The 25,372-nt window shown below is 40.4% G+C and overlaps 1 protein-coding gene across 4 annotated transcripts in view; it reads right to left on the bottom strand.

Annotated features, from left to right (window-relative positions):
* PITPNM3 (PITPNM family member 3) overlaps window positions 1-25,372 on the bottom strand; it is a 90,808-nt gene that overhangs the window by 48,861 nt on the left and 16,575 nt on the right. For all 4 annotated transcript variants that reach the window (XR_008467603.1, XM_054208006.1, XM_054208005.1 and 1 more), the window contains exons 2-4: window positions 23,401-23,496; window positions 13,025-13,132; window positions 429-476 (exon numbers count right to left, since the gene is read on the bottom strand). Coding sequence is in view for 3 of the 4 variants with exons in the window: in XM_054208006.1 (XP_054063981.1) it covers window positions 429-476; window positions 13,025-13,132; window positions 23,401-23,496 (252 nt within the window). In the remaining variant the exon portion in view is untranslated. The remainder of the gene's footprint in view (window positions 1-428; window positions 477-13,024; window positions 13,133-23,400; window positions 23,497-25,372) is intronic.

The raw sequence follows: 25,372 nt of genomic DNA on the forward strand, positions 1-25,372 counted from the left end.
GTCCTATACCACTCAAACTTTAACAGCAACACCCCTTGCACCTCTTTAAGCAGAGATGGGACAAGGAAGTCCAGAACACAAAGCACTGAAGGCTTCTATGCTCCAAATTGAGTCATGTTGTACTGTCCTGTATGAGCTGTCACGTATACCAGCAGCTTCACCCTCCAATACTCCACCTCTGCCACTCTAGCCAATGCTATAAGGTGCTATCTGTTGTGTTAAATAATGTTCCAGGTGCTTTCTTGGTACATTTACATAATCCACATTCAAAATAAATAAACTTAAAACTCAAAAGAATCCTGGTCCCTCCACACCCATCTCCCTTCTCAACAAAACAGCAGACCCGTGCTGGTTAACATTTCTATTCCGTTATTATCTCTAGCTGTTGAACAGCCTCAGTACAAAGACAAATGAGAACTTCAACTCACGTTGTTTTTCCTGTAGAAAGCCAGATGAGCAAAATGCAGACTCTTCACCTGCAAGAGGAAAAAACCCACAATGTGAAACAGGATTGCTTTACATGAACATCAAGCTCTTTACTTTTTCTACTGTAACGCAGTAAATATTTTGCAATTGACCACTATGCTGATTTCTAAAACTCCCATTGGCTTCAGTGGCAATAGCTCAGCATATGACATGCTTGAAAACTGCCCTAATCTAGTCATCAAAATGGTTAGTCTAGAAGCCAGATTTTACTCTTCATTTCAAGAAGGCATCATAAGCAATGAAACTGTAGCTAGGCATCTATTTGGTTACTTGTAGTATTAGCCACTGAATCTTTAAATAACTAAGAATTAGTATAACTTACCTTAAGAATTAGTATAACTTATCTAGCAACACAAAATAGATTCTTATTCCAAATATTTAATTAGCAGTGTTTTCAAGAATGTCTTTGTCCTTCCATTCCCTCCCACAGTCCACCTGTCCAAGGAAAGCTGCAATACAAATGGATTTTCTCAGCTCTAAATACAAAAACCTAAAACATAGAAACACAAGGATATGGGAATGGAAGGGCCTTTCATTTAGTTTGTCCATATGGATAAAGGCGTCCTACAGCACTCGGGTCATTTCTACCATTTTCTACCATGGAGCTTAAACACCTTTGCTACCATTGCACCACTAAAGAAATGACTGACCCTTGAGGACCACCACTACCGACCCTTGAGGAACACCACTCGTCACTGGTCTCCACTTGGACACTGAGCCATTGCTTGACTGCAACTCTTTGAGTGCAGCCTTTTTTTGACTTCACTCTTTGAATGCAACCATCCAGCCAATTCCTTATCCACCGAGTGGTCCATCCATCAAAGCCTCTCCAATTTAGGAACAAGGATGTTGTGCGGGACAGTATCAAATGCTTTCCACAAGCCCAGGCAGATGATGTCAGTTCTTCTTCCCTTATCCACCAATGCTGTAAACTCATCATAGGTGGCCACAGACACAATTTGCCTCTAGTGAAGCCATGTTGGCTGTCACCCCTCAAGAGGTCCAAGGAATATGAACCTAGACTGAAATGCAGACCTGGCATATTTTAAATTACCCTTCTGAAGACATTTACTCTGATATGATGGGAAAAACTTGGGAAAAAAAAACTCAATGGGAAAATGTCGTGCTTGATTAACCACTTGAGGGCACTCTACTTCATCTGTGTAACTATGGTCCTTGATAACCAGACTACTAAAGGGCTGAGATGCTAGTCCTACATTTATAGACAAATTCATGAAGACAGCTTGGTTTATGAGGAGTCTCATCAATTCAAAGAACTTGATCAAAAGAAATCATGCTAGTGAAATTCAGGCAAGTAGGAACTCTATGCTCTAAAGGCGTGTTAAGTAAGCTCAACAGAGGGATCCAGATATTTTCATCACATGGTAATTTCCACAGAATCTGCAAAAAATTGCCACTTCTGTGGCCTGGAATTAAAAGATGATATGCAATTACTCTAGCTATCGCAATGCTACAAAAAAAAATAGTGAGCGCTTTTTTGGGCAGTGGTGAAAACAGAATACCACTAAGGATTGGTAACACCAGTAGAAATTAAGGTATCTATTCACCAGAGAAAGCAACTGCAGGTGAAAATGAGATTCACAAAGTTACCTTTAGTGTCACGTTCTGGTACATAGTGATTACACACACATGTATCTTCGCAGACCTGTGCTCCTGAGGTGTCAGAGGGCATTTTGTACAGTTGCTTTTCTTGTTTTGCTCTCCCTGGGATTACCTCGCTCATGGGATCAGCATCAGACGACAGCACAGCAGAACAGTTATGTGCCTCAGCACCAGTGGGGTATCAGGGGGGCCTCCTCTGCCTTCCTCCCAGTCTTGCAACATCAGCTACCAGAGTGCCAGGAGGTTTTATGGTATGCACAACTTTCTCTGTTCTAATCATCTGAATTCATTTGACAACATAACCATACCACCAGAACAAACAATGCTCATGCTCCACTTTAGAACGTGGCTTTCACCCCATCAAGAATACAGTGAAATTTAACTTTTGAGTAGAAAAATCAGGTGTTTTTCTTGTCTTTTTTTTTTTTTTTTTTTTGTAATGCCATGGCAAACGTAACACCGGTGTGAGCACAATTCTGTCAAACTTGAGAAAGTAGGGGGAGAGGAAAGGAGGTAATATAGCTACAGATGGTACAACCCTCTGGATGGGAATGGCAGCCAGGGAGACTCTAGGCCCAGTGAAACCGATGAAGAACACATGCTGATTTCAGCATGTGGACTGGATCTTAATACGGGTTGAAAAAGGCAAAGGGAATCTGTGGAGGGACTCCAAGGAAAGCAATACTCTCTGCATCAAGACTCAGCTCAAAAATACCTTAGTGGCTAGCTTAAGCTTCCTCCATTTTGCATGCATGTGCTGAGCTGTATTCTAGAACATACAGCATCAAAAACTAAATGACAGCAGTTGCAGAACACTGGTAACCTGCCCTCATATAAACTGTTACCACGGATGATTTGCAGAAATCCAATTCACTGCTTCTCTCTAAAACCTGCTGCTAGAAGTAAATCTGTTCTTTACACGAGCCATCTGATGTGTTTTGAAACAGTTAACTATTCTAGTTTTCATCCTTCCTTTCCACTGCTCACTCCAATAAGCCAAATTTTCTGTTTGCCATTCTTCACATTATTAGGCAGTGGCAGATGCTATTGCAATAAATTTAATAGCAGCGTAAACACTACAGTCAGCTATGTACAAACACCCTTTAATTAATTATATGACTCTAGGAGGACATGACAAGGAGAGGGAGATCACATGCTACTGGGGGGAAGGAAGAGAGCAGTTTGTTTACACAGAACATTCACGGTGGACAAAATTAGTCAAGGCAGCCTTCAGAGGAGAGAGAGAAACTCTAGTACAAGGTAAAAATCACTATACTGAAAGCAGAATCATGACAGCATAGAGGTTTTTCTCTTATATAGCATGTTTTGACCATTGCGTAAATGTTGGAGAACCTTTCAGATGCAGACGGAGCAAAGGAGACTGAATCAGTGAGACAATGAAAGATGAGGGCGGATTAAGAGCATGCTAAGAACATCTCAGTGTGCACCCAGTCCTGCACAGAAACACTACTTTCCTGTAGGAGTTTAATGGATCCAACTCAACACAGCTCATAATTCCAGATACTACAGGTTAGTATTCACATCACAACTGACAAGTATCTTAACAAAAAGTCTAAACTGTTCAATGCGAAAAACCAACCATTCCCATTTAAGTGGCAAATGCTACTTCACAGCCAGGTGGGCATATCTGTAACATTATCTCTTTATTCTCTTGACCTAATCATCAAATACAACTTTTTTTTTTTTTTTAAATATTAGGAATGCAAAATTCAACAAAACAATTAAGACCCCCATATAATTAGGCTGAAAAGAAATTAGTTGATTCTATCTCTACGGGTTTCACACACAGGAAAGGATCAAGTAAGAAGGAAATATATGTATTTCACATTATTATAGAAGGAAATTATACAAATACACAAGGAAAGAAAACAAGAGAGAGAAAAAAAATACATGCCAATCTTGCCTGAAAAAACTGACCTTAAAAATGAGATTAACAGCTGCCTTCCTGCCATACTTTGCAGTTAACTCAGGGCTGATTTCTAGCACCTTGGCAGTTTTCCTTGCCAAAAGTGTATTTAAACATCGCACGGGGAGCTGCAGGCTCTGTTTTACTCCTAACCGAGCACCATATGTACAGATTTAAACACCGTACAAGCTGTATTATTGACTTAAACCAAGATGAATTTTATTTTATGAGCAACAATAAATGGTTTCCAGGTTACAAAGTCTTTCTCCTTCTGCAAAAACATCCATCTGGAGAGTGATGTAGCTAAACTCTCCTCTTACGCTTAGGATCTGCACTTACTTAGCAACAACCCTTTGATAAAGACAAATCTCCTGAAGTTGATCAATTACTTCTCTCTCATGTTACTGTTTCTCCATAATACCTGACTGGTTAGACTCTTAATTTGATGGAAACATAAAGCAATACTGTTCCACAGCCAAATTAAGAACTGCTTATGCCCTGTTAGGTAAGAAATTAGTAATTACTTTCTCATTCACTTCCCTATCCCTACCTTCCACTACGGGGTGAGATTAGGGTAAATTTCTGTAGCAGCTGCCAGTCTGGTGTTGTCTTACCCTGTGCTGCATCACGTTAGTCTAACCAGAGATTCCAAGAGGCCTGGGACAAGGACAAAGGCATTTTCGTAAGTGCTTAATGCTCTTGAATGCCTGATACGATTTATGGGAGCTCAGTGCACTTGGAAAAGCTAGCCCTTCTGAACAGTCCACTCAAAACCAAACCAAACTTTCTCAAAACAGAAGAAGAAACACTGTCATTGAGTTAAGTCTTTATAGCAGCCGCTTGCACACAAGAGAACAGAAAAGATGCATTCCAGATAGTGCAACAAAAGCTACTGTGAATCCTAGGGCTTTAGAATTGCAATGGTGGCACCAAACACGAGGCTGCCCAACGCACAATTGTGGAAGTAGCCAGTGACTGACCATCCCTTCCATCCAGTAAGTCTCTGCTAAAAGCTACTAGGACAGATTCTGCTCTCCATTTTACTGCTGTAAGTCCAGTTTCTTCAGCTGGGTAGCCCTTTAGAGTAGTCTTTGCAAAGAATCAAAAGGTACTTACATCAAAAGGCACTGCAGTTGAGAGATGACATTTTCTGGAAGCATAAATATGCTGTAGCTTGCTTGTTTCAAATTAGAGTGAAATACAATAGCATAACTGGACAACACTCTTAGTCATATAGTTTAGTCTTAGGTAGTCCTGAGGGGAGCAGGGAGTTAGACTTGATGATCCTTATGGGTTCCTTCCAACTTGAGATACTCTATGATTCTATTAATTAGCTTACTCCACAAATGTATGTTAAACTTAACCAAACACATTATTCTAGTCTCTCAGTTCTGCTCAGTGTAGACACTATGACAGGAGAACAGAGACAGCAGCTGAGGGAATCAACAGGAAATTGCCCCTGTCATCTTTTAGAAATGTGCTGCTTCACATGTAAAACAGGCTTTTTTTCCTCTTACGCTAGGTGGAAAAAGATGAGATACAAAAGATACGCTATCAGAGAGTAAAAAAAATCATCACTCGGTGATGTATTTACTCTACTTAAGATCTCAGGAAATATTTTTAAAGGGGAGTTACAAAGAACAGCTGGAGTGGTGGGGAGTCATACTGCACACCATTAGTTTAACACAATTTTATTGTCTACCATTCATAAGCCACAGTCTTTGTAGAACAATTCTTTGTAAGTTTTTAGGTGAGAAGCGCAGAACGTGTCATTTTAGAAAAACAGTAGCAATTGCACAGCTCAATCCTAGGTGGTGCAGAAAGTGTAGGAATTGCAGGTTTCCATACACAGACCTAACACAACTTGCCCAAGAGTAGCACCTCCCAAGCTCCAAACCACTATCTTGTAATAGGCTGGATGTAAAGAATAAAAGTTTAATCTAAATCAACAATTCAAATTACTGTCAGCTCTATTTTCCAGATAGAAAATCAATGCATTAAAAGATGAAAAGATCTGACTAACCTGGTCTTGTGCCATGGGACCAAGAAACGCCTTTACCTCACCCAATATGAAAAATTTCCAGTTGTGAAAGCTGATCTTACCCATCTATTTTGCTGGGTACCAGTAAAGCAACCCATCAGTCTGTATGTGTGGCATAGGAAGCACAGGAAAAGTGAATTTCACAGGCACTTTGCAGTCAGTTATGTTTTAAACATCTAGAAATTGAATTGTATTTCATCAATTGCCTACCTGAAAATTCATCCTCATTTGAAGCATTTTAATTCAATTACCTAGATTTGCAGAGTAAAATAGTACCATATTGTTGATAAAATTGATTAACGGCTTTTAAAATTTAATTAGGGTGTATTAAATCAATAGTCATCCTTTGTGGCAAGCTGTATAACAGAAATTACATTGTTATTTGTTTGCTTGCTTGCTTGTTTGTTTACTTTATATTCCACAAAAATACCACTAATACCAGCCTCTCTTTTTTTTTTTTTTTTTTTAATTCCTTGAGATTTTCATATTGCAGAAATAAGGTTGCAACCCCAGGGTATGCAGCAGATTTTAGAATGTCTTCTTGGCTTCAGACGTGAGAAGCATATTGACAATTCCAATCCTACCAATTTAAGGATGCTGTGATTGGGGAACTAAAGATGACTACCTTAAGCCTGTTGTATAAATTAAGTTTCAAAACAAAGAAAGAGTCAAGGTTTGTTGGGGGTTTGCCTGTTTCACTTTTTTTGTATGCATTTGTGTCTTCTTTTAACATTTACATTTTGGAAAATACAAATATATTAAAACCAAAACTATCCACAGAAATGTGACGGTTTTTTTTTTCCCCAGGAAGACTTCAAAAGAGACAAACTCACCGCAAAACAGCCAACACACAAGTGTTTATGGAGTCCTTCTAAAATAAGCCCAAGTTCAAGTCCCTGCTAAAAATCTAGTAGAACTATCTCAATGAATCAACACAAGTCATAAGCTTACACAAACATATCCTCACAGCAGGGTGTGAAGAAAGGTTAAAAAACCCCACATTTTCAAAAGTTATCTATAGTGGATAAGTCAAAAAGTATATATATCTCAATATATTTGAGTATGAGCTGCACGGAAGACCACAGAGTGTCAGAAGAGATGAAAGAAAAGAATGAAGAAGTCTTGACTACCAAACTCCTGTCTAGGACACAAATCTGCTCTGCACCAAGTGTAGACACATTAATTTCACTTAAGTTGGACCAACCTTAAAGCAGAGGAGCTCCAGGCACCTGAACACGAATGAAACGGATCAAACAAGTCAAACAGAAGGTAATAGGTGATTAGAATCACTGCATTTAAGTGGGAACGGCTTAAAAATACACAAACATAAGATCAGTTATTACAGGAGGTAAGTATTAGTCATTCTAATTTTCATCAACTTTTCAGTTAGAGTATTTCAAAAGGCAACAGAGCACTCTCTACATTCTTGCTAGCATAAAAACCCAGCATTTTTGAGGTATGCCAAGCATTGACTTTGCATTTAGAAAACAAGGGTCTAATTATTAATAGAGTAGCCACTATTCAGTTGTGATCCATTTTCCTTTTACTGCAATTAATTACAAATAACGTCTGTCAGGATCACAAGTGTTTCATCAATAAGGAGCCAATTCTTATGTTTTGCCTTATGTGCACCACAGTCACTTTACCGGGACTCATGCAGTAACCAAGCACAGAATTTGGCTGTCTTAACAGAATAGCTAAGGGTTGTCTCTGGAATACAAATCTGTAGAACGATACTGTTGTAACCAGGGCCTTAGAAACACCAGTTCCCAAAGACAACGTAAACACCTTTCCCCTGCTTCAACAACAGCCACCCCTATCAAAGCAGATTTACCTCCATAAACAAGATGATAGTTCAGACTCCGTAGACCCTGGAGTCCACCAGCTCCTCGCCGGAACATCCAGCTAAGAGCTAGTCAGTGTCAAAAAGCATTAATTACTTGGGGCTGGACAGGGCGTGTGGGGCTGTGGAGGGGAGGACTGGCAATGAGAATACTCCTCCACCTGTTTCTTAAGAGGTCACAAAACGACCTCAGATGGTTATAACTGTTGGCTCTCACACAGATAAAATTTTAACTGATGTTCTCGACGCGCAGTTCTCTGTACCACTTGGCCAGGCCCCAGACCCGGCTAAACCCCTTAAGGAAAAATTGAAGTCATTTTCATCAGAGCCTGCAGCAAATGTGCATAAGGAGGCAGACACTTCCACGCATCTCCAATAAATTCTTTGTGAACCAGAAGAGCAATAAAACTTGGCTGCTTTCCAAATGAGCTCTTAATCATCATCCGTCACTTAAAACACTGGAGGTCAACATACGTCCTGTCATACAATATGGTCTTTTGAGAGACAAAGCCAGACAGGTTTAGTTTTGCTTTTTGTACTGAGGTCGAGGTTCCCTTATTTGTCTTAAGTAATTTCGTAGCTTTACTGCAATATCACTTTGAGAAGGCTCAGAACAAGAAAAGTCACCCATTGCCATTTTAATGGGCATACAAACTTTATCCCCAAGTGTATTTGCCCTCGGATACTAAGAACACCTTGTGGTAAAAGCCAGAAATTGTGTGTTCCTGAGAACCAAGAGTTGCGCAAGACTAGACAGTCAAAAGAATCAGAAATTGCACACAGCGATTTTCAGACGTTATCTAATTCTATCACATCTTACAAAGAGGTGTATTTCTTTTCCTTAGAGGAAATAGTGAGCAAAAAGAACAGGCCAATTACCTATTATCACACAACTACACCACAAATTCACGTTACTGCAAATATCCTGCTGTCGTGATTTTAATACATAATGTAAAATTCAACCTTCCTACTCACACATCCATCTGTTTTTCTGGAGATAATCATCACGTTTCTCCAGATTTCTAATGGAAGCTTTTGTAGGAAAAATCTATTCACAGACAAGATAGATGCACAAGCACTTTCCATTCACTGCCAGGCAAACTTTCCTTCAGGAACTCTCCCGGCATCGCTAATGACAAGAGCTCTCCTTCTACCCATGTGAAGGTCAGTGAGTAAACCCGCTACACATACGATGCACTCCTATAATAAATAAATAAAACAGTATGACAGGGCAAATACACAAAGGAGATCCATAAAGATTGCGTTGAGATCGCAAGCTTGGCATTTGCTAAATTCCGAAACCTTAGCTTTGAAAACTTAGTTCTGGGATATTTGGCAACTGTAATGAAATACAGCCTGACTGCTGCACTGGGTCCTGCCACTTCAGCGGAGGGCTGAGGGTGAGACCCGCTGTCAGCCGGCCACTGAACAGACACAGCCTTCACAGCCAAACCGCCACGCAGCAGCCACGGGACAACACAGTCCCAAAACTCACTCGCATCGTGAAAGCTACAAATGAGCTTGGAAATCCGCAGCTCTTACAGCTTCTAATACTGTTTTTGTTTTATAAAAAGCACAGAGCTGAACAGCAGGCAATGGGGAAAAAAAACAAAACAAAAAACCACCTCTGGACAAGAGGAAGAAGTCCCTCACAACGCAAGTCGGTCTCCTTTTGTTCAAAGGGAACCAGTTGTGCTAAAAAACGCCACTGAGAAAAAACAGATGGAAGAAATAATATAAAGGCATGGACACTAGCTGCGCAAGTAACAAGACAACACAGTCCTTAATGAACTGAGAGTTTGGATACCTTCAGCACAGTCTCCAGACAATTTTTTTCTGCAAAGCAATATTTTGATTTTGTATGTTCACCCTGTACCTCACTGGTAATGTCTACTGCAGCTATGGCATTTTTTCCCCAGGATTTCACCCCACAAGTTTAAGTTGACATGGCAATTACTAGCTTGGATTGATTCTCTTCTGTAACAAGTATAGGCCTGGTTTGCCAGTTAGAATGTATAGTAACCTCATTTCCCGCTATACAGAAATTCAAGTAATGAAACATAAAGCATATATTGTATTTGAAGTATACAAAGTCTTTGCTGTATTTGCAAAGACTTCCTCACGTCACCTTCACTGCACTGTGTCAAGAGTACAAAAAACAAACCAACAACTTCAACCTCACAAACATTAACAATATATACTTAAAGTAAGGATATGAAGTCAAGATAGATCAAGGAAATGCAAAGCATTGAAATCCAACAGGCTGAATTTGTTCCTAGTGCTCAGTACACGTAATTTTCCTTCAAACGTAATGGACAGATACTTTGCACCAGGAGCAAATTTAAGCATTTTCACGCATCATAGTCATGCGTGTTTGTTCCACAACAGGGAAGACATCTGCATCAACATAATTTATGCAGCTGTATCAGTTTTTAATTCAGCTTGACTGCTATTTGTGTTATTTTCTGTAATGAAAACTTCATAAATTTAAATGCTGCTGCCAGTTTTTCCCCAAAGACTTATTTCTACCTCTGATGAGAAAGATTGTGCTGATCAAGTGCTCTCAGTCATACTTATTGAGAATCTAAGATTGAATTAAATTACATACTTGCCATTTATAAAGTTCCTGAGGACCGTGTCTGTCTAACATTAGAACTGTAGCATTACTTAACTAAGCAGCGTCCAGTGGGTATTCAGCTGTGCCCAGAGCATACTACATCTTCTCATACATCATCATTTGTTGAAAAGAGCCTATAATTATGTGCTTTATTAATCAATTTATTAAACCACGAAAAAGAACCAGTTCTCTGCTCTCTGCACAGGCCCCAAACCACTGGACTGTAACACAGCTCTCTGCAACCAGTCAATGAACTCATCATTCTCTGAGAGCCCTAAGAAAATCCAGCTTTGGGGGTGGGGGCACGGGTGGGGAATTTTCCCTGAATCAGCAGACCATATTCCTCACATCTTTCCATTGAACAAATGAAGTACCCCGGGAAAGAAACCATATAGGACATCTTTCTCACTTCTACAGAATGTTTTTAAAGAGAGAATCCAGCTTTACCTGAACTTTTAATTTTTTACTATAAACAACTTGGCTAAGGCTGAAATATTGTTCTACTGTGTCACAGAAGACAACACAGACTTCCTTCAAACATCCTCCTCTTTGCCGTTATCATTTGTATCTGATGGTTGCTAATCACAGACTTTTGTAAAATTGCTGAATCGGTAACACTATTCGGTCTTGTTAAGCTATATCAAAAGCACTGTATAATTCTCTGCACTAACAACACTGCAACACGACCTATCAGCATTTGGCAGATAATTCCATGAAGATAAAGATAGATGACCACATGTAAGGAAATAAAGAAAATATAATAATTTAAAAAAAATAATAAATCGACAAGTAGCTAATCAATAGGACTAAATCCGAGAGTATAAGATGGCAGAGGAAAGAAGGAAATGCACGTAATTGCCTCGCCTATTTAGAAAACAGATGTATTTAGTATGGGTGGATTAGGGAAAATTTCTAACCGGCAGTGTGCATTACAGCCAGAGCTCTACTTTCTTTTGCATTACTAAAGCAGTGAAATTCAATTCTGGCATAATGAGATATGGTACATGTAATATTGGTTCAGACTTGTGCTAGCCCAATTTTTAACAACTTCAGTCCTTGCCTGACATCCCTATTCAAGAGTGGTCAAAATCAACACAATGGACCGTGACCCAAAAGCCATAGTACACTTGCAGCATACGTGAAGCAATGTCAGAATGTAGATGCGTCTTACGTGTAAGCTGCTTCGTCAAATGCTTTGAGTTAGGTACACCGGCTCTAAAGCCTCTTCTAACAGCCGTGTGTGAACAGAAATGAAGTAAAGAATGGATGAGAAGTCTTTCTTTTACAAAACACATCACAGAGAATTAGATTAAATGAAAACAGAAATCCCTTGTACGAAGAAGGATGGACTGTAACTCAGGGGACTGCTTCATTTCTTTCTGCACAGATCTTCCATGCAACCCTGGGTCTCACATTCTCCCTGCTGCAGCTATTCAACGTTTTAATGTCCAGCTCAGCCCAAACCACGACAATAATGCAAACAATAACCCTTTTACCAGCCTTGGTTTTTAACAGCAGAAACCCTTAAAAGCAGTCTCTTACAACTCTTTCCTTAGCGCCTTACACAAAGGGCACTATGAAAAAAACAAACAAACCCATCCTCATATAACAGGTGCTGAAATGAAAATAAGCATTCTAAATCTTTGCCAGCCCTGGAAGAAATAGATAAGTATCTGCAAGAATGCAAGGATAGGTGGTTCTTGGCAAGCCACTTAGAAGACTGAGATTTGATGCAATACTGTATTAATTTTTCTTGCTGCTTTGTAGCAGAGAAAATGGCATATTTGCGACACATCAAGTATCTCTTACAAATTGCCATTGAATCTCTGACTTCACATGAAGTTACCAAGCAACATGAGGCCTTGATACCATTGTTAAGAGCAAATGCAAAAGAGAAGGTTTTTCTTCTCTCATTATCTATTTAACAATTGTAAATACACTGTGTGTATTGTGTCTACCTGTCACTTAAATACTATCAAAATAGATCATTCTCATGGTAGGTAATCAAGAAGTTTGTGACTCAGATAAATATTATTTTTATATACCTGTATACTAAAAAAGACCTTCTCACAGCTATCTTCAGGATTCATTACATGTAGCAAATCCATAAAGAAAAGCCACCTGAAAAGGGTCTTAAAATGGACAAATCCAATAAATTCTTTAAAAAGTTAGATTAATTAACAAGCACCATTATACATGAGCCCCATACCACCGACAGACAAGGAAGTTAGGTCCTTCTCTCTCCCACTGAAGTCAAAAAATTTGTATTATCTGGCCTTCCAAAGAAGCTTCCTCCTGAAACAGATCATTGCAACTCATTTCCTAGCACTAAAGTACTATTTACATGTCTATGTAAATATTTTAACTATGGGATGCTGTAAATTAGATTTCTGTTGAGTATTTACACGATATCTGACAACTGTTTGCTTCAGTAGTCAGATTTTCTTGTTAACTTTAAATTAATACGTAAGGCAAGCTAAACATTACCTTGATTTTCTTCCAGCTTCCCAATTGTTTCTATCTGCTCAACAAGGTCGTTTGAGTTCCACTGGCTCATGCCTATGAGAATGGCACTTTTTCCTTCCACCATCTCTTCTGTAGGAGGAAAAAGGAGAACAGAACAAATTGCAGTGACGAACACAAGAAAAAAAAGACAGGCTGAGAACCAGTTTATTGAAAGAGAAATAAACACTCATCATGGTCCTAATGGGAACAGATAACAGGTTAGCATATGCAGGACTCTCCAGGAAAGATTCTTTCTTACTGATATGCTTTACAGTGTACTTAAATGCTTCAAACATTGTGTGCAGGAAAACCATCGAAAAGAGAAGACTGCCCAAATTTTTGCGCTTACCTCGAGCTGTCACTTAAAAACAAAGTTTATAATAAATCACTTTGAGTGTTTAATATCAAGTAACAGAATCAGTCAGAATTCTTTCCCCCTCTTGGAAATAATCCATCTTTTTTTTTTTTTTACTTTTACTTCAGAACGTTCAAAAGGCAGAGCAGAGGGAAAAATGGACACAGAGACCAGCTTAAGGCTTTTCAAGCACATTTTTTCCCCTTTTATCAAAGCCACCTGTGCTACACAAAGCTTTACATTTTCATGCAGGGACACAGAGACATAATGGAATGGCACCAAGCCCACAGCACAAGAGAACAATCTCTTTTATTGGGATCCCATCCAGGGAGGGTCGGGAAAAGCTGAAAGCACAAACCATAGATATTCTCTCTCTCTTAAAAACAAAAACCGCACAGGCCTAGAAGCTATAGGAGAATATTTTCCTTCAATTTACCAGCTGTTTGGCAAGAAGGGTGCATTAGTCCTTTCTGAATAAATTTACTAAAAGCATTTTAGCCTGGCTGTATATAGCCCAGAATGGTCTTTGTACCTAGGGTGAGTGCACAGAAAAAAAAAAAAAGTAAAATGAATCATCCCAGTTCTTTACTTGTTAAGGCAGATTCAGAGAATGGGTCAAATTCTGCCCTCTCTTATGGCCTTTTGTAGAGAGGACTCTATCATGGGAGTAAATACAGAATTTGGCCAGAACATTTCTGGCTAAAATGATCTACATTTCCAAACAAAAAAAGGAAACATGAGTTTGTTGGCAACCAGGCCTTGCACTGGGCCTCTAAACGATTTAAAAATTTATATTCTTTCGTGTTCTCTCATGTGTACTTCTCTCATTGACAGAGATCTTGGTACTGGGATGGAGGAAAGTGGATCTGTATAAAGGCTTTTAAATCACTTCATAGTCATCACCACATCTCATCTCCCCCTAAGTCCTACCTCTTAGAAACAAACACTCATAAAGGTCATTTGTCAGATTTATCAGAGAAGCTGGATCCAGCAAAGCCCCTACGGGACTTGATGCAACCTCAGCTGCTCCCTGAGCAAAAGAAAGTCAACTACTTAGAAGAGCATTTTGCCCGCGTTTTTGTCACTTTCTCCACAAAGGCCGATTTATTTGAAGCTCTGTGAGGAGGGAGGGAACAAACCATGGGGTGGCTCTGGAGCGCCCTGACGGGCTGGCTAAGGCAGCTTGGTGGTACCCTGCCACATCCACCGCAGATGGACTGAGCTGCCCCAAGGACATCCTGCATCTCCTGTGACCACGTCAGCAACAAAAACCTTTGCCCAAAGCTCAGGGGCAGCTCGTCCACTGTGGGACAAGCTCCTTCTGCACCAACTGTTACCATGAAGTGAAATGAGGGAAGGCAAGACCAGGTCATTGAGCTCCTCAATGTCAACGCAGAGGAGGCAGCTCTTCTGGCCTCCTTTGTGCAGTGTGGCTCCCGAGACACCTCCCCCATCCAGCAGGAAGATCCTGGGCAGCCTTTCAGCTGTATTTTAGGCAGCCAGCTTTGGGGTGAGCATCTGCCCCAGTTAGTCATAACTGGGTATCTGGACCTGTGAGTTTTCAAAGCAACTTTATGACTTGTGGACCACTACACGAAGGGATATAAACATGCATCTCTGCCTTTTGAAATAATATTTCAAAGCAAATTCACTTAAGTGTCCACAGAAGGAAGGGAAAGGGAGGAAACAATCCAGTCTGAATTTTGTTATGACTTTCAACCTCAAGCAATCATCATCAATGAATGGGAAAAAGAAAATATTACAGATAAAAGGTATTCTATCTCCTTACCAGACTGCATACAAAAATGTTAAGTCTCCGCTTTACTTTTTCTAGCACAAAATAGACTATCACATCTCTACAGTCAGTTACTTAAAGAGGGCCAGAACGTGTCAGGAGTAGAAAGGAGGTGCTGGCTTCTGCCCCCCTGGGAAGGCACAAGGACCGAACACTGCAGCCCACTGCCTGCAGCACTGGATGTAGGTCAAACTATTTTTCATAATACAAACCAAGACTCCAAGGTGTTCCAATTTCACAGGCAGTCCTGACCTCCATAAACAATCTACATTTTCAAATGCAATTTCACTTCACAGCACTGGAGTCTTCTCTTGCTGTTTCCCTCACTCGGCAAGTAAAGGCACCAGACACAGTTTATCCTTACAAAAAGTTATTTCATCCTGCGATTTCTTTATGAGAAGACAAAAGGATACAAAGTACTCCTTGTTTCCTTAGGAGGGCTCAATTTATCCTTCTTTTTGTTGTTGTTCCTCTCCTTACTTCAACTTGCCTTGAACTCTCATTCATTTCTGTTGTGGTTGGTTTACCTTCATGAGCTCCAGCAGGGAGACAGCAGCGAGGAGCTGGACGCGCTCATGTTACCTGCATCTAAGAAGCTGATCAGCTGTGAGGACTGTATTCAGCCAAGCCTATCTCCATGCCTGCGAGGAGCTCACTCAAGTTTCAGGAGGACGTCGGGGGGGTGGGGACATGTCATGAAATGATAAAACGATCCTCAATATGCAGAACAAAGCACACACTAAAGAATTTAAGAGCAAGTGACTGCGAAGAGGGACAAATAAGAGCAGAAGGTAGCCCCTACTCCGACCCACTCCGGCAAACTGCAGTGTCACAATATACGTTAAAAGAAATGGCCACGTCAGCCTCACGGGTTAAAATACCAAAAATACTACAGAACATTGTGTATGTGTATTATGCGTACAGCCAGAACACTTGTACTGCAGGGAGGCTTTGTAGAGTGAGCACTCACCCCCTTTTTGGCACACCCTCACCTGCACGCCCAGTTCCAGCGCTCGCAGGCCCCCAGCCTTTGCCAGGCACCTCAGCCCACCCGCAGGGCCCGTGGCCACGCCGTCCTGAGCAACCAACAGATGACAGATGCCCTCCACGCCCAAACCGCAGCAAAACTGGTATTGGGATTCTTGAGGCTTCCTGATACGTTGCCCAGAAAGCCACAAATTCACTGAAGTCTTTCACTATTATTTAGCCATTGGACAATTTTGCTTCCTGGCTAAGATGCCGTCTGCTCACAGACCAGCAATGTGAAAACAAACAGCTGGCATTACAGAGAAGCTCTCCAAACACTGCACATATCGAATTATTATTTAAAAAATACCATTCCAGTAACTATAAGCATTGCATCTGTGTCGGTTATGTATAGGTATAGTTCTTTTTGGGGTAATTGCTCCTATTTTGCTTATTGTTAACTCACAAAATTTTGTTAACCTTCATTGGGTTTGACGGGCACTATCACAATCATATTAACAAGACAGTAGTGCTTCAGGTGGTTTAATTTAAAGTTTTGTGATGGTTTATACTTTTCTTTTTTCTTTAAAATCACAATTGTGGACTCTTGTGATTGTTTTAGAGTGAAGTGTTTAGCTTCTTAAGTAACCAAGTAAGTTGTACTTAAAAGGTACAAAATTCTATTGTAGCTAAAAGGCACAAAACGTTAAGCCTAATAAAATGCATTCTTTTTCAATCTCAGGAAATTCAACTGTTCTCTACCTTTAAGGCCAAAATATTCACGATGACAACTTTGCTCTACGATAAACTTCATGTATTTAGTCTTTGAATTTATTAATTTTTTTCCCTAAAAGACCATCTGCAATTCACCAAAATGGGTAGAAATTCTGGACATGATGGATCTACCAGATTCATACATGTTCTAGTACCCAGCTGACGGGAACATAATTTCACCAGAAAGGGTAAAAGCATTTTTAATTGGTGATGCTGTAACCCTCGCCTCTTGTTTATTTACCAAATCTGAAGTGGTTTTTGTCTCTTCCCTCCATCTGAGGCTGATGGTCATTTTCAGCAACGTTTTACGCTTACTACTTCCTGCTGTTCCCATCCACCAGTTGGGAGTAAGTAACAAGAAGTGTCTTGGCCATTTGAGCCTCACTCCAGCTCTTCAGTGCAGCTGCACAAATACAAATAGGAAAGTGTTCAACGAATGCAGCCCTCAAGAGCTCTTTAAGGCCTCGCAGTGGTGCGTGTCTGGCAGGTAAGACATTATCCACAGATAAAACCGTGATAACGGTTTTCTTCTGTAAACGGTTTTCTTCTTCCATGTAAATGCATAAGCACAACTCAGTCCTGCTATGAACTGAGAACTTTCTGCCTCCCACACGGAAAGCAAGAAACAAAGTAAAATTGGGCAAAAGAAAACAGTAAAATATTACTTCTCCCTTTCTCTATGGATGTCACTAAATTAAGCAGCTAGCCGGGGCAGATGAATCAACAGTCAAAACATGTACAGCTGCTCCATCTCAAACACAGGTGCTTGATTCGCTGTTTACAAGGCTGGCAGCCAGAAATTTCTTTGTTTGAGGAACTGGGGTTTGACCCCAGCTGTTTTTCAGAATGCAAAAGCGGCTCATTAATGTTATGTTTTAATTGTGCCCACTGCTGTGCCCTCTGCCTCCTACTTCAGGCTGTCTCTGAAGTGCAAATTACACAGGGGTAGATGTAGAGCCTGGGACAGCTTCCAGATTCTCCCATAAAGAAACACAGTACTCAACTCCAGCTGCACTGTGCAGAAATTCCTTTCAGCTGCAAGAATATCAAGCACTGATGAAGCACTCTGTATAAATAACAGAGAATGGGTGAGAAATACAGGTAAGAAACATTACAGGAACTGCAATGCTGGAGAGAGAATAAGGGTCTAAAAGGTGAAAGCCGCAGTCTCTCTCCTGGACAGGTTCTCCTCACTCCAGCACAAACTCCTCCTGTGCCATGTTTAATCCAGTGATAATGCCAATTACTTTAGCCCACACATATGCTTTCCTCTACCAAAGATACAAGCTCCCGCACCACCCAGAAGGTTTTTCTGAGCATAGAAACGCCTTCTGCCTCTTTTGCTAGTATCTATGCTTTTGTGCACATTTATTTTCCTGACATTTAAACACTTTGTTATTCCTGAAAGGCTGTCTGGGAGAAAGCAGAGACGATACTAAATTAGGAGGAGCTGTGGATTCCCTCGAGGGTAGAGCGGCCTTACAGAGAGATCTGGATAGACTAGAGAGCTGGGCAGTCACCAACCGTATGAAATTTATCAAGAGCAAGTGCTGGATTGGGACAAGTCCCTGGGATGGGACAATCGTGGTTACACATACAAACTGGTGGATGAGAGGCTGGACAGCAGCCCTGTGGAAAAAGATCTAGGGGTTTGGGTTGATGGCAAGTTGAATATGAGTCAACAGTGTGCCCTGGCAGACCAAAGGGCCAAGCGTGCATTAAGCACAGCATTGCGAGCTGGTCAAGGGACGCGATTGTCTCACTCCGCACTGAACTGGTGCGGCCCCACCTCAAGTTCTGTGTGCAATTTTGGGCGCCTCAATATAAGGACATCAAACTATTAGACCGTGTCCAGAGGAAGGCAACCAAGATGGTGGAAGGCGTGAAGGGCAAGACTTACAATGAGAGGCCAAGGTCCCTTGTTTTGTTCAGCTTGGAGAAGACAAGGCTGAGGGGTGCCCTCACTGCAGCCTACAACTTCCTCAAATGGGGCAGACGGAGGGGAGGCGCTGATCTCTCTCGGGTGACAAGTGATGGGACACAAGGAAATGGGATGAAGCTGCGTCAAGGGAAGTTCAGATGGGACGTTAGGAAGAGATTCTTCACTGAGAGGGTTGTTCACCAAGACATCCCTTGTGCCTTTGCAAAGGGTTTGGTACAATAAGGCTTTTGTACTGGCCAAAGCCTATATGTGATCATTACAAGATACTACACATAAACAACGTTATCTTTGGTTGCTTAGTAGACTAATGACACTTACTGTAGGAATGAAGGAGTCTATTTCTGCATACCACTTCTGGAAATCTATCTGAACAAAACTTGATTTGAAGACCATTTTTGCAAGTTAACTACAAAATAATCAAAACTGGGAAATATTTGTCAAACTCTCTTGGTGCAGTGGGTAATCGCTGTTTTGTCTCCTACACAATGTATTTTGAAGTCTGTTCTATGACTGAGCTTGAATACAGACTATGTTCAGCAAATTCCAAGTGCATTTTTTGTTCTTATTAGTCTATGATCCATGCCTCAGCAACTCCAAAAATGCAGTCAACACACTGGCCTTCAAAGCATTCTTGAACAATGGATGTTGACAATCAAAAAAAAATATTCCATCAAGCACAGTAAACGGTCATATTCCCAAAGACAGAATCCAATAACGTTTCTTACATCAGAGAAACTACCTCATCTAAAACATCTGAATCATCATCATTTTAGCTCTCCTTTTAGACAAAATTTCAAGTATGAGTTGGTGCTCAAAGTTACAATTCCAGTTTCACATGGAATTTGGAAACACTGCTGAAAGCCTCAAGACAGTTGTTTTAAGCACGTGGTAGACGACCATTGAAAAGCACAAAGGCAGCGTGGAGGAAAATCAGCAGAGGCTATTTTTCTTTTCCCTTTCCAACTCTTCCACTCACTAAAGCTTAAGATTTCAATGCAGCTTAAACAATTTAGGTATCCTATTCTCATTGAACACCCAGTGGGAACAGAGCACCATCTCTCATTCTCTTCATGCCTAGATGTCTCCAATACAAATTTAATTTTGATCCACATAAGCAGTTTATCACATATTAAATTATTATCTCTTACATGATTCAGAAAATTAGTGCCCTGAAATAGACCATATGTATCCACGGTCCATTTATTTTTTACTGACTACCTCATACTGCCTCCTATACAGAATCCAAATAGCACTGCAATTTATCATGCTTCGAGGGTCAAATATTCAACAACAGTTCTCAGGCAAGTTGTGGTAGCCAACGCACAATCAGGCTAAATCAGCTGGAGTTTCACAAGTCAGAATACAAAGATTACAACACCTAAAATCAGGGCCGTTAAGTAATCAGTGAAAGCGATTACTTATTGACTGACTATGAAGTGAAACTCTCTAAATGAGGCTTACAGTAGTTGTACATGTAAATGTTTGCAAATTTGGCCCTAACCTCCCAAGTAACAATATTCAACCCCAAACCCCTATTGCTATAGTCAATCCAGTGGACTAGGCATGAGGAGAGACGCAGCCAGTCAAACTTAAGCACAGTGGTCATCATCTTATTTAACACTGTGCTTTCTCCCTACAGTGACAGCTTTTCACAGCGCCAAACAGATTCACCTCACTGAGTATCTGCAATTCAGAACAGCATCTTCAACACTCATTTTCACGTGTGTCACAGGGCACTGCTTCTATCACGTTACACTTCAGCTGCTTATAATTCTGCTGTAGCTGAAGCCCCTTCCCAGAAGGGCAGAATTCCTCCTGACTGGCAAAGCCAAACCAAGCTCGAAGACCCGATCAACAAGAATGTAGAAAGCTTTTCTGTACTGGTGAATTAATTTACTGTTTACTAGTTCTCTCAGTGCAGGGAGACTTCCATAGACTGAGATGGATTTCAAGGGCATGGATTTTCATGAGACATGACACAAATACCTTGAGATTTTGGTTTTGCCTCCAAAATACAAGAGGACTAGCTGCCACTCTTACGGTTAAAAAAGCAAATAAAAGCTCTATCTACACACATATGCCACACAGAGCCTCTCCCCAAAATTGTGGTTACACATCCACATCAGCTTTGTACCTATGACAATTTATGGCACTCATAATCTGATGTTAAATTCCTAAAATAATGAAGCATCTGTCTGGGGAAAGGAAAAAAAAAAAACAAACCAAACCTAGGTGCAAGGATCATCTGAATACCAGCTACAATGTCTGTGTGCCTACCCATGACAATAAAGATTACAAGGAACAAATCAGCTTATAACATCTGTATTTTTTTCCTCTCCCTGTGCAGACAGCTGGAACATCCCTGCACTGAAAGTCTCTTTCAGATAAGATAGCCATTTGGTTCAGAACAAGGAGCAAATAATCAGTGCTCAGCAATGTATTTTCTGAAACAAGCATTCATGTGCCTGCACACACACAGAGCTCACAGCTCTGCACTCAGAGCTCTCAAATTCCTCTTCAAATAGAGATGGGTTGCTAAATCCCAGCTCAGAAGTGCAGATGTGAGCTGATTTCAGGCTAAACACGAGCTGGCATCATGATATCAGACAACATATAGTTGAGCTTTGTGCCTCAGCCTACCTATAAGTTTTTATATGTATAAATACCTATAAATTTTTAAAAAACCCTCTCATTTATTTACCTTTCTGGGTCACTTACTTCTTTACTCTTCTGTGGATTACTTCTTGTTTCTCAGACATAGAACCCTCTACAGCAGCCAAGTAGTTATTACTGTAAGCCTAGCCGTACAGGAACAGGGAAGAAAACCAATATTTGATGCACATCTCATGCCTCAGACTTCGTAAAGCTCTGATCTGAATATGTATCTTACTACAGGCAACAAATGAGGGAATTTTGTTCCCTGGAACGTACCTGGGCATTGGTTTTTGTTTGTTTGTTTTTTCAACAAAGCAAACCAGAAAACCCCCAGCAAACAAACCTACCATAGCACCTACTATCCTTTCCAATTAAGTCAGAAAGAACATCTGCACCTCTTTTCCTGCACAGTGGCTGTAGCATGCTTGGACAGCCAGGGACTCTTTTCTAGCTGTGGTAAATCAAAGAGGATGCAAGCATGTTTCTGAAAGAACATGAAGTCCACAGTCAATTTCACAGAGATAGAAGGATCCATTAAATCATTTCACCAGACTTCCTGAACAAGCCATATCAAATAGTTTCATCTTGCTATACCTGATTAACCAAACACAAATCATTTGACTTTCATAAAAACATTATTCCAATATCCACCTCCATTTAGAACTGCCTGATTTCAATGGACAGTTGTAGTGTTCTAGGTGAGCCCAGAATTTTGTGCTAAGTTTTCAAATTCCATTTTATTTTGTAAACTTCTCTTCCCCTGACTGATTGAAGTTGTTGCCTACTGGAGGCAGGAGGGGGCGCTTAAAAAAAAAAATAATCTAACTGTCATGTAAGCAGCTTGTCTTTCAAGTTGAAAGTTGTCATAAATTTTATAGCTACAGTAGGCAATTTAGAGAAAGGAAAGTGGAAAATGAGTGGTTTGCAAGAAAAAAAAAAAAAAAAAAAAAGCCTAAAGACAAAAGCCAAAGCACTTAACAAGTTTATTCCATCACCCTTCACCGCTGTCTTCCAGGTAACATCAGGACATAAGGACAACTCAGTCTGACCTCAGTAGCCTACCCTATGAAAAGATCATACAGTTGGATTTCTGCTACAGTAGTAGCAGAATTAATCACTCCTTGCTAGTTATTCTCTTCAGAAAAGCAAATTAAATATGTCAGAAAAACCATTAGATTTGGCTCCTACAAACAAAACCAAAACCAGAGTCCCCGTCTCCCACTGCAGGTGGGAGGATCTGTATGTACACAACCTACAAATTTTACTTGTGTTTGAGAACAAAACATGTTAAACATGTTAAAGAGTACGCCAAGATTCAGGGTCTCATCAGATGTTGTAGGGAGCATTCCATTTTGGATTCACCCGATTAAATCCACAAACATTCAGATACTGCTGCTTCTTGAACAAGCAGAGGTCTCTGTCGCTTTAGTCAAAGTTTTGCCAGAGTGGAAGATGTAGGCCATTGGTTTTAAAAGTTGGCCATCAGTAACACAGACAGTCATGGCCTTCATCAGGAACTGTAAACAAGAGCACTCCAACTGTAACATCATATACTACCTGACCTGCAAATAAGCTGGTCCCGAGAGACCCCATGAAGCTCTGTAGTGTTGTAGTCAGGCTGTTTCTGATGCCAGATCCAGCCCACGGCAGCTCGCTCATCCACCCCAGCACTTCACCCACCTCCTGTAAATTTAAGTCCATTCACAAATTCTTGAAAGAAGATCTGATGGGTTTTTTTCTGATCTCAGTCTGATGAGGACGATGTTGTCAGTTCACTCCCAAAGGAGCTTAGTCTAGAGCTTAGTTAGGAGCTTAGCTTGCTGCAAAATTGGGGAAAGAATGGAGAGGGGAGGACAAAAATGTGTACTGACCTCGCGCATCAAAGAATTCATCATCGGAGCTCTCCACAGAGTCTTTGAGGACATTCTGCATGTGCCACTGAGCACCACTGAATCGACGCGGGCCAGCTGGAAATACAGAGAGACTCACATTAACCCACAGGAATGCTCACCTCTGCTCCAGGCTTAAAGAAAAAAGATACATTAATAAATAGTTTGTGTAGATGGCTCAGGAGGATCATTTTGGTCAGCACACGTACTTTAATCTCAATAGACAGGAAGAGTTCTCAGGATGGCACAAAAATTACACTGCTTGCTTCTGCCTAACAAAAGTCATTAAACCAAGTTCTTGTTAAAGATAAGCCTGCATCACTTTCAGCTAATGCAGTGACTTAAAAAGATACATTCTTCCCTGTTAAAGTCACTAGGCTGTTCAATTCCAATACTCAAACCGCACATTGTTTCTAAGACATGCAGCAGCATTTCCCCAGGACATGGCAGCGGCTCCCATTTAAATTCAATTTCACTTCTAAAAGAAGCGCCATCCTATTTAGCTCTCAGATTTACAGACAAACTACTGAATTCTCACTCACTGAGCTGTTTTCATCAGACAGCTTTTTTTGCTGGAGCCTGGGGCTTTCATTTGAAGCTTGCCATTTGAAGACAGGAAGGCACAACCACATTAGAATAGGTACAGTAACAGAGAAAGTCATGACAACTTAGATGGTCCCAAGGGATTATCATACTCAAACTAATGTGTAATTACTAAACCAGAGCTGCCTAACTATATCAGTTCTCCTTATACCTATATCAACCCGACACTAGAAAATAGTAGTGAAATATATTCCTTATATTAGCAATAAAGTCCCCTCCAAATCAGTAGGGAACCAGGGATAAAATCTACCATATCCATAACAACACTACAGCTATTGTAGAAAGGACCTTTGTTAACAAACAGAATAGTGTCCTTGGTTTTATTCATTTCTCCAAATGGTGACATCAGACCTGAAATCTAATATCCTGAGAGCCTGTCCAAAAAAGCATTCTCCTTCTCCCAGTAGTAAAAAGCAACTCAAGCAGGGGAGGCATCCTTCTACAATATTCTGGGGGAAACATGCCACTAGGTCACAGCCTTTTGTTCTGCTTTTACTCCATCTATAGCTGAACTAATCAGAAATATAAATGAAAGGTGGAGGGAGGAAGCAGACTTAAGCTGGCCAAGAAGAAAGTAAAAATAATAATCAGTTAATAGAATTTTAGTAGCTTAAAAAAACCCCAAACCCATTCAAAATAATTGGTTATTAAGGAGTCGGTGTTAATTACAAGAGTACTGTGCGTATTGGGAATGTGTCCAGTGGTATTTGGCAGCTAACAGAGAATGCATACAGATCATTACATTTACTGTTACAGATTTCTAGAACCTTTTGTTAATGATAGGGGGTAGCAAACTGAATTATTCCTTACCAAACAACACCTTGCTTTTCCTCTATTCAAATATAAATATCCTAAAACTTATCACTATAGTCATCAAAATGGTGGTAGAAAGAACACATTTCTGAACTTCTAATGAAGAAAAGCCACTGCTTGGAAGAGCAGGAATTCCAAAATTTCAAAGCATGAGAATGGGAAGCACCACAAAAAAGACAGACTGACGGATAGAAAAGGGAGAATTTGCAAAATTCAGTCTTCGGGTAAGAGCTCATACACTACAAAAGAGCAGAAGAAAGGAATAGTCTGCCTCACCTTTGGAGATACTAGGTCTGAAACATAAAATATAATATTGTTACTCTTAGAAGAAAAATTCTTGAGTAAACTAGTCTTTTTCAGCTTATGAAGAATATTAGATTTCCTGATCACAGGCGTTCAGACCTATGAGCAGAAAGAAGCAAGGCAGTAAACAAGGAAATTTATGAAGAACCTGTAAATGAGAGGCAGGTCCACGGAGCATGAGAGCAAGTGTGAGACCAAGAGAATGATAAAAAGGCAAAGGATATCTCAATGATGC

The sequence above is a fragment of the Rissa tridactyla genome, chromosome 7 (genome assembly GCF_028500815.1).
Source record: "Rissa tridactyla isolate bRisTri1 chromosome 7, bRisTri1.patW.cur.20221130, whole genome shotgun sequence".
In the NCBI taxonomy this organism is placed as follows: Eukaryota; Metazoa; Chordata; class Aves; order Charadriiformes; family Laridae; genus Rissa; species Rissa tridactyla.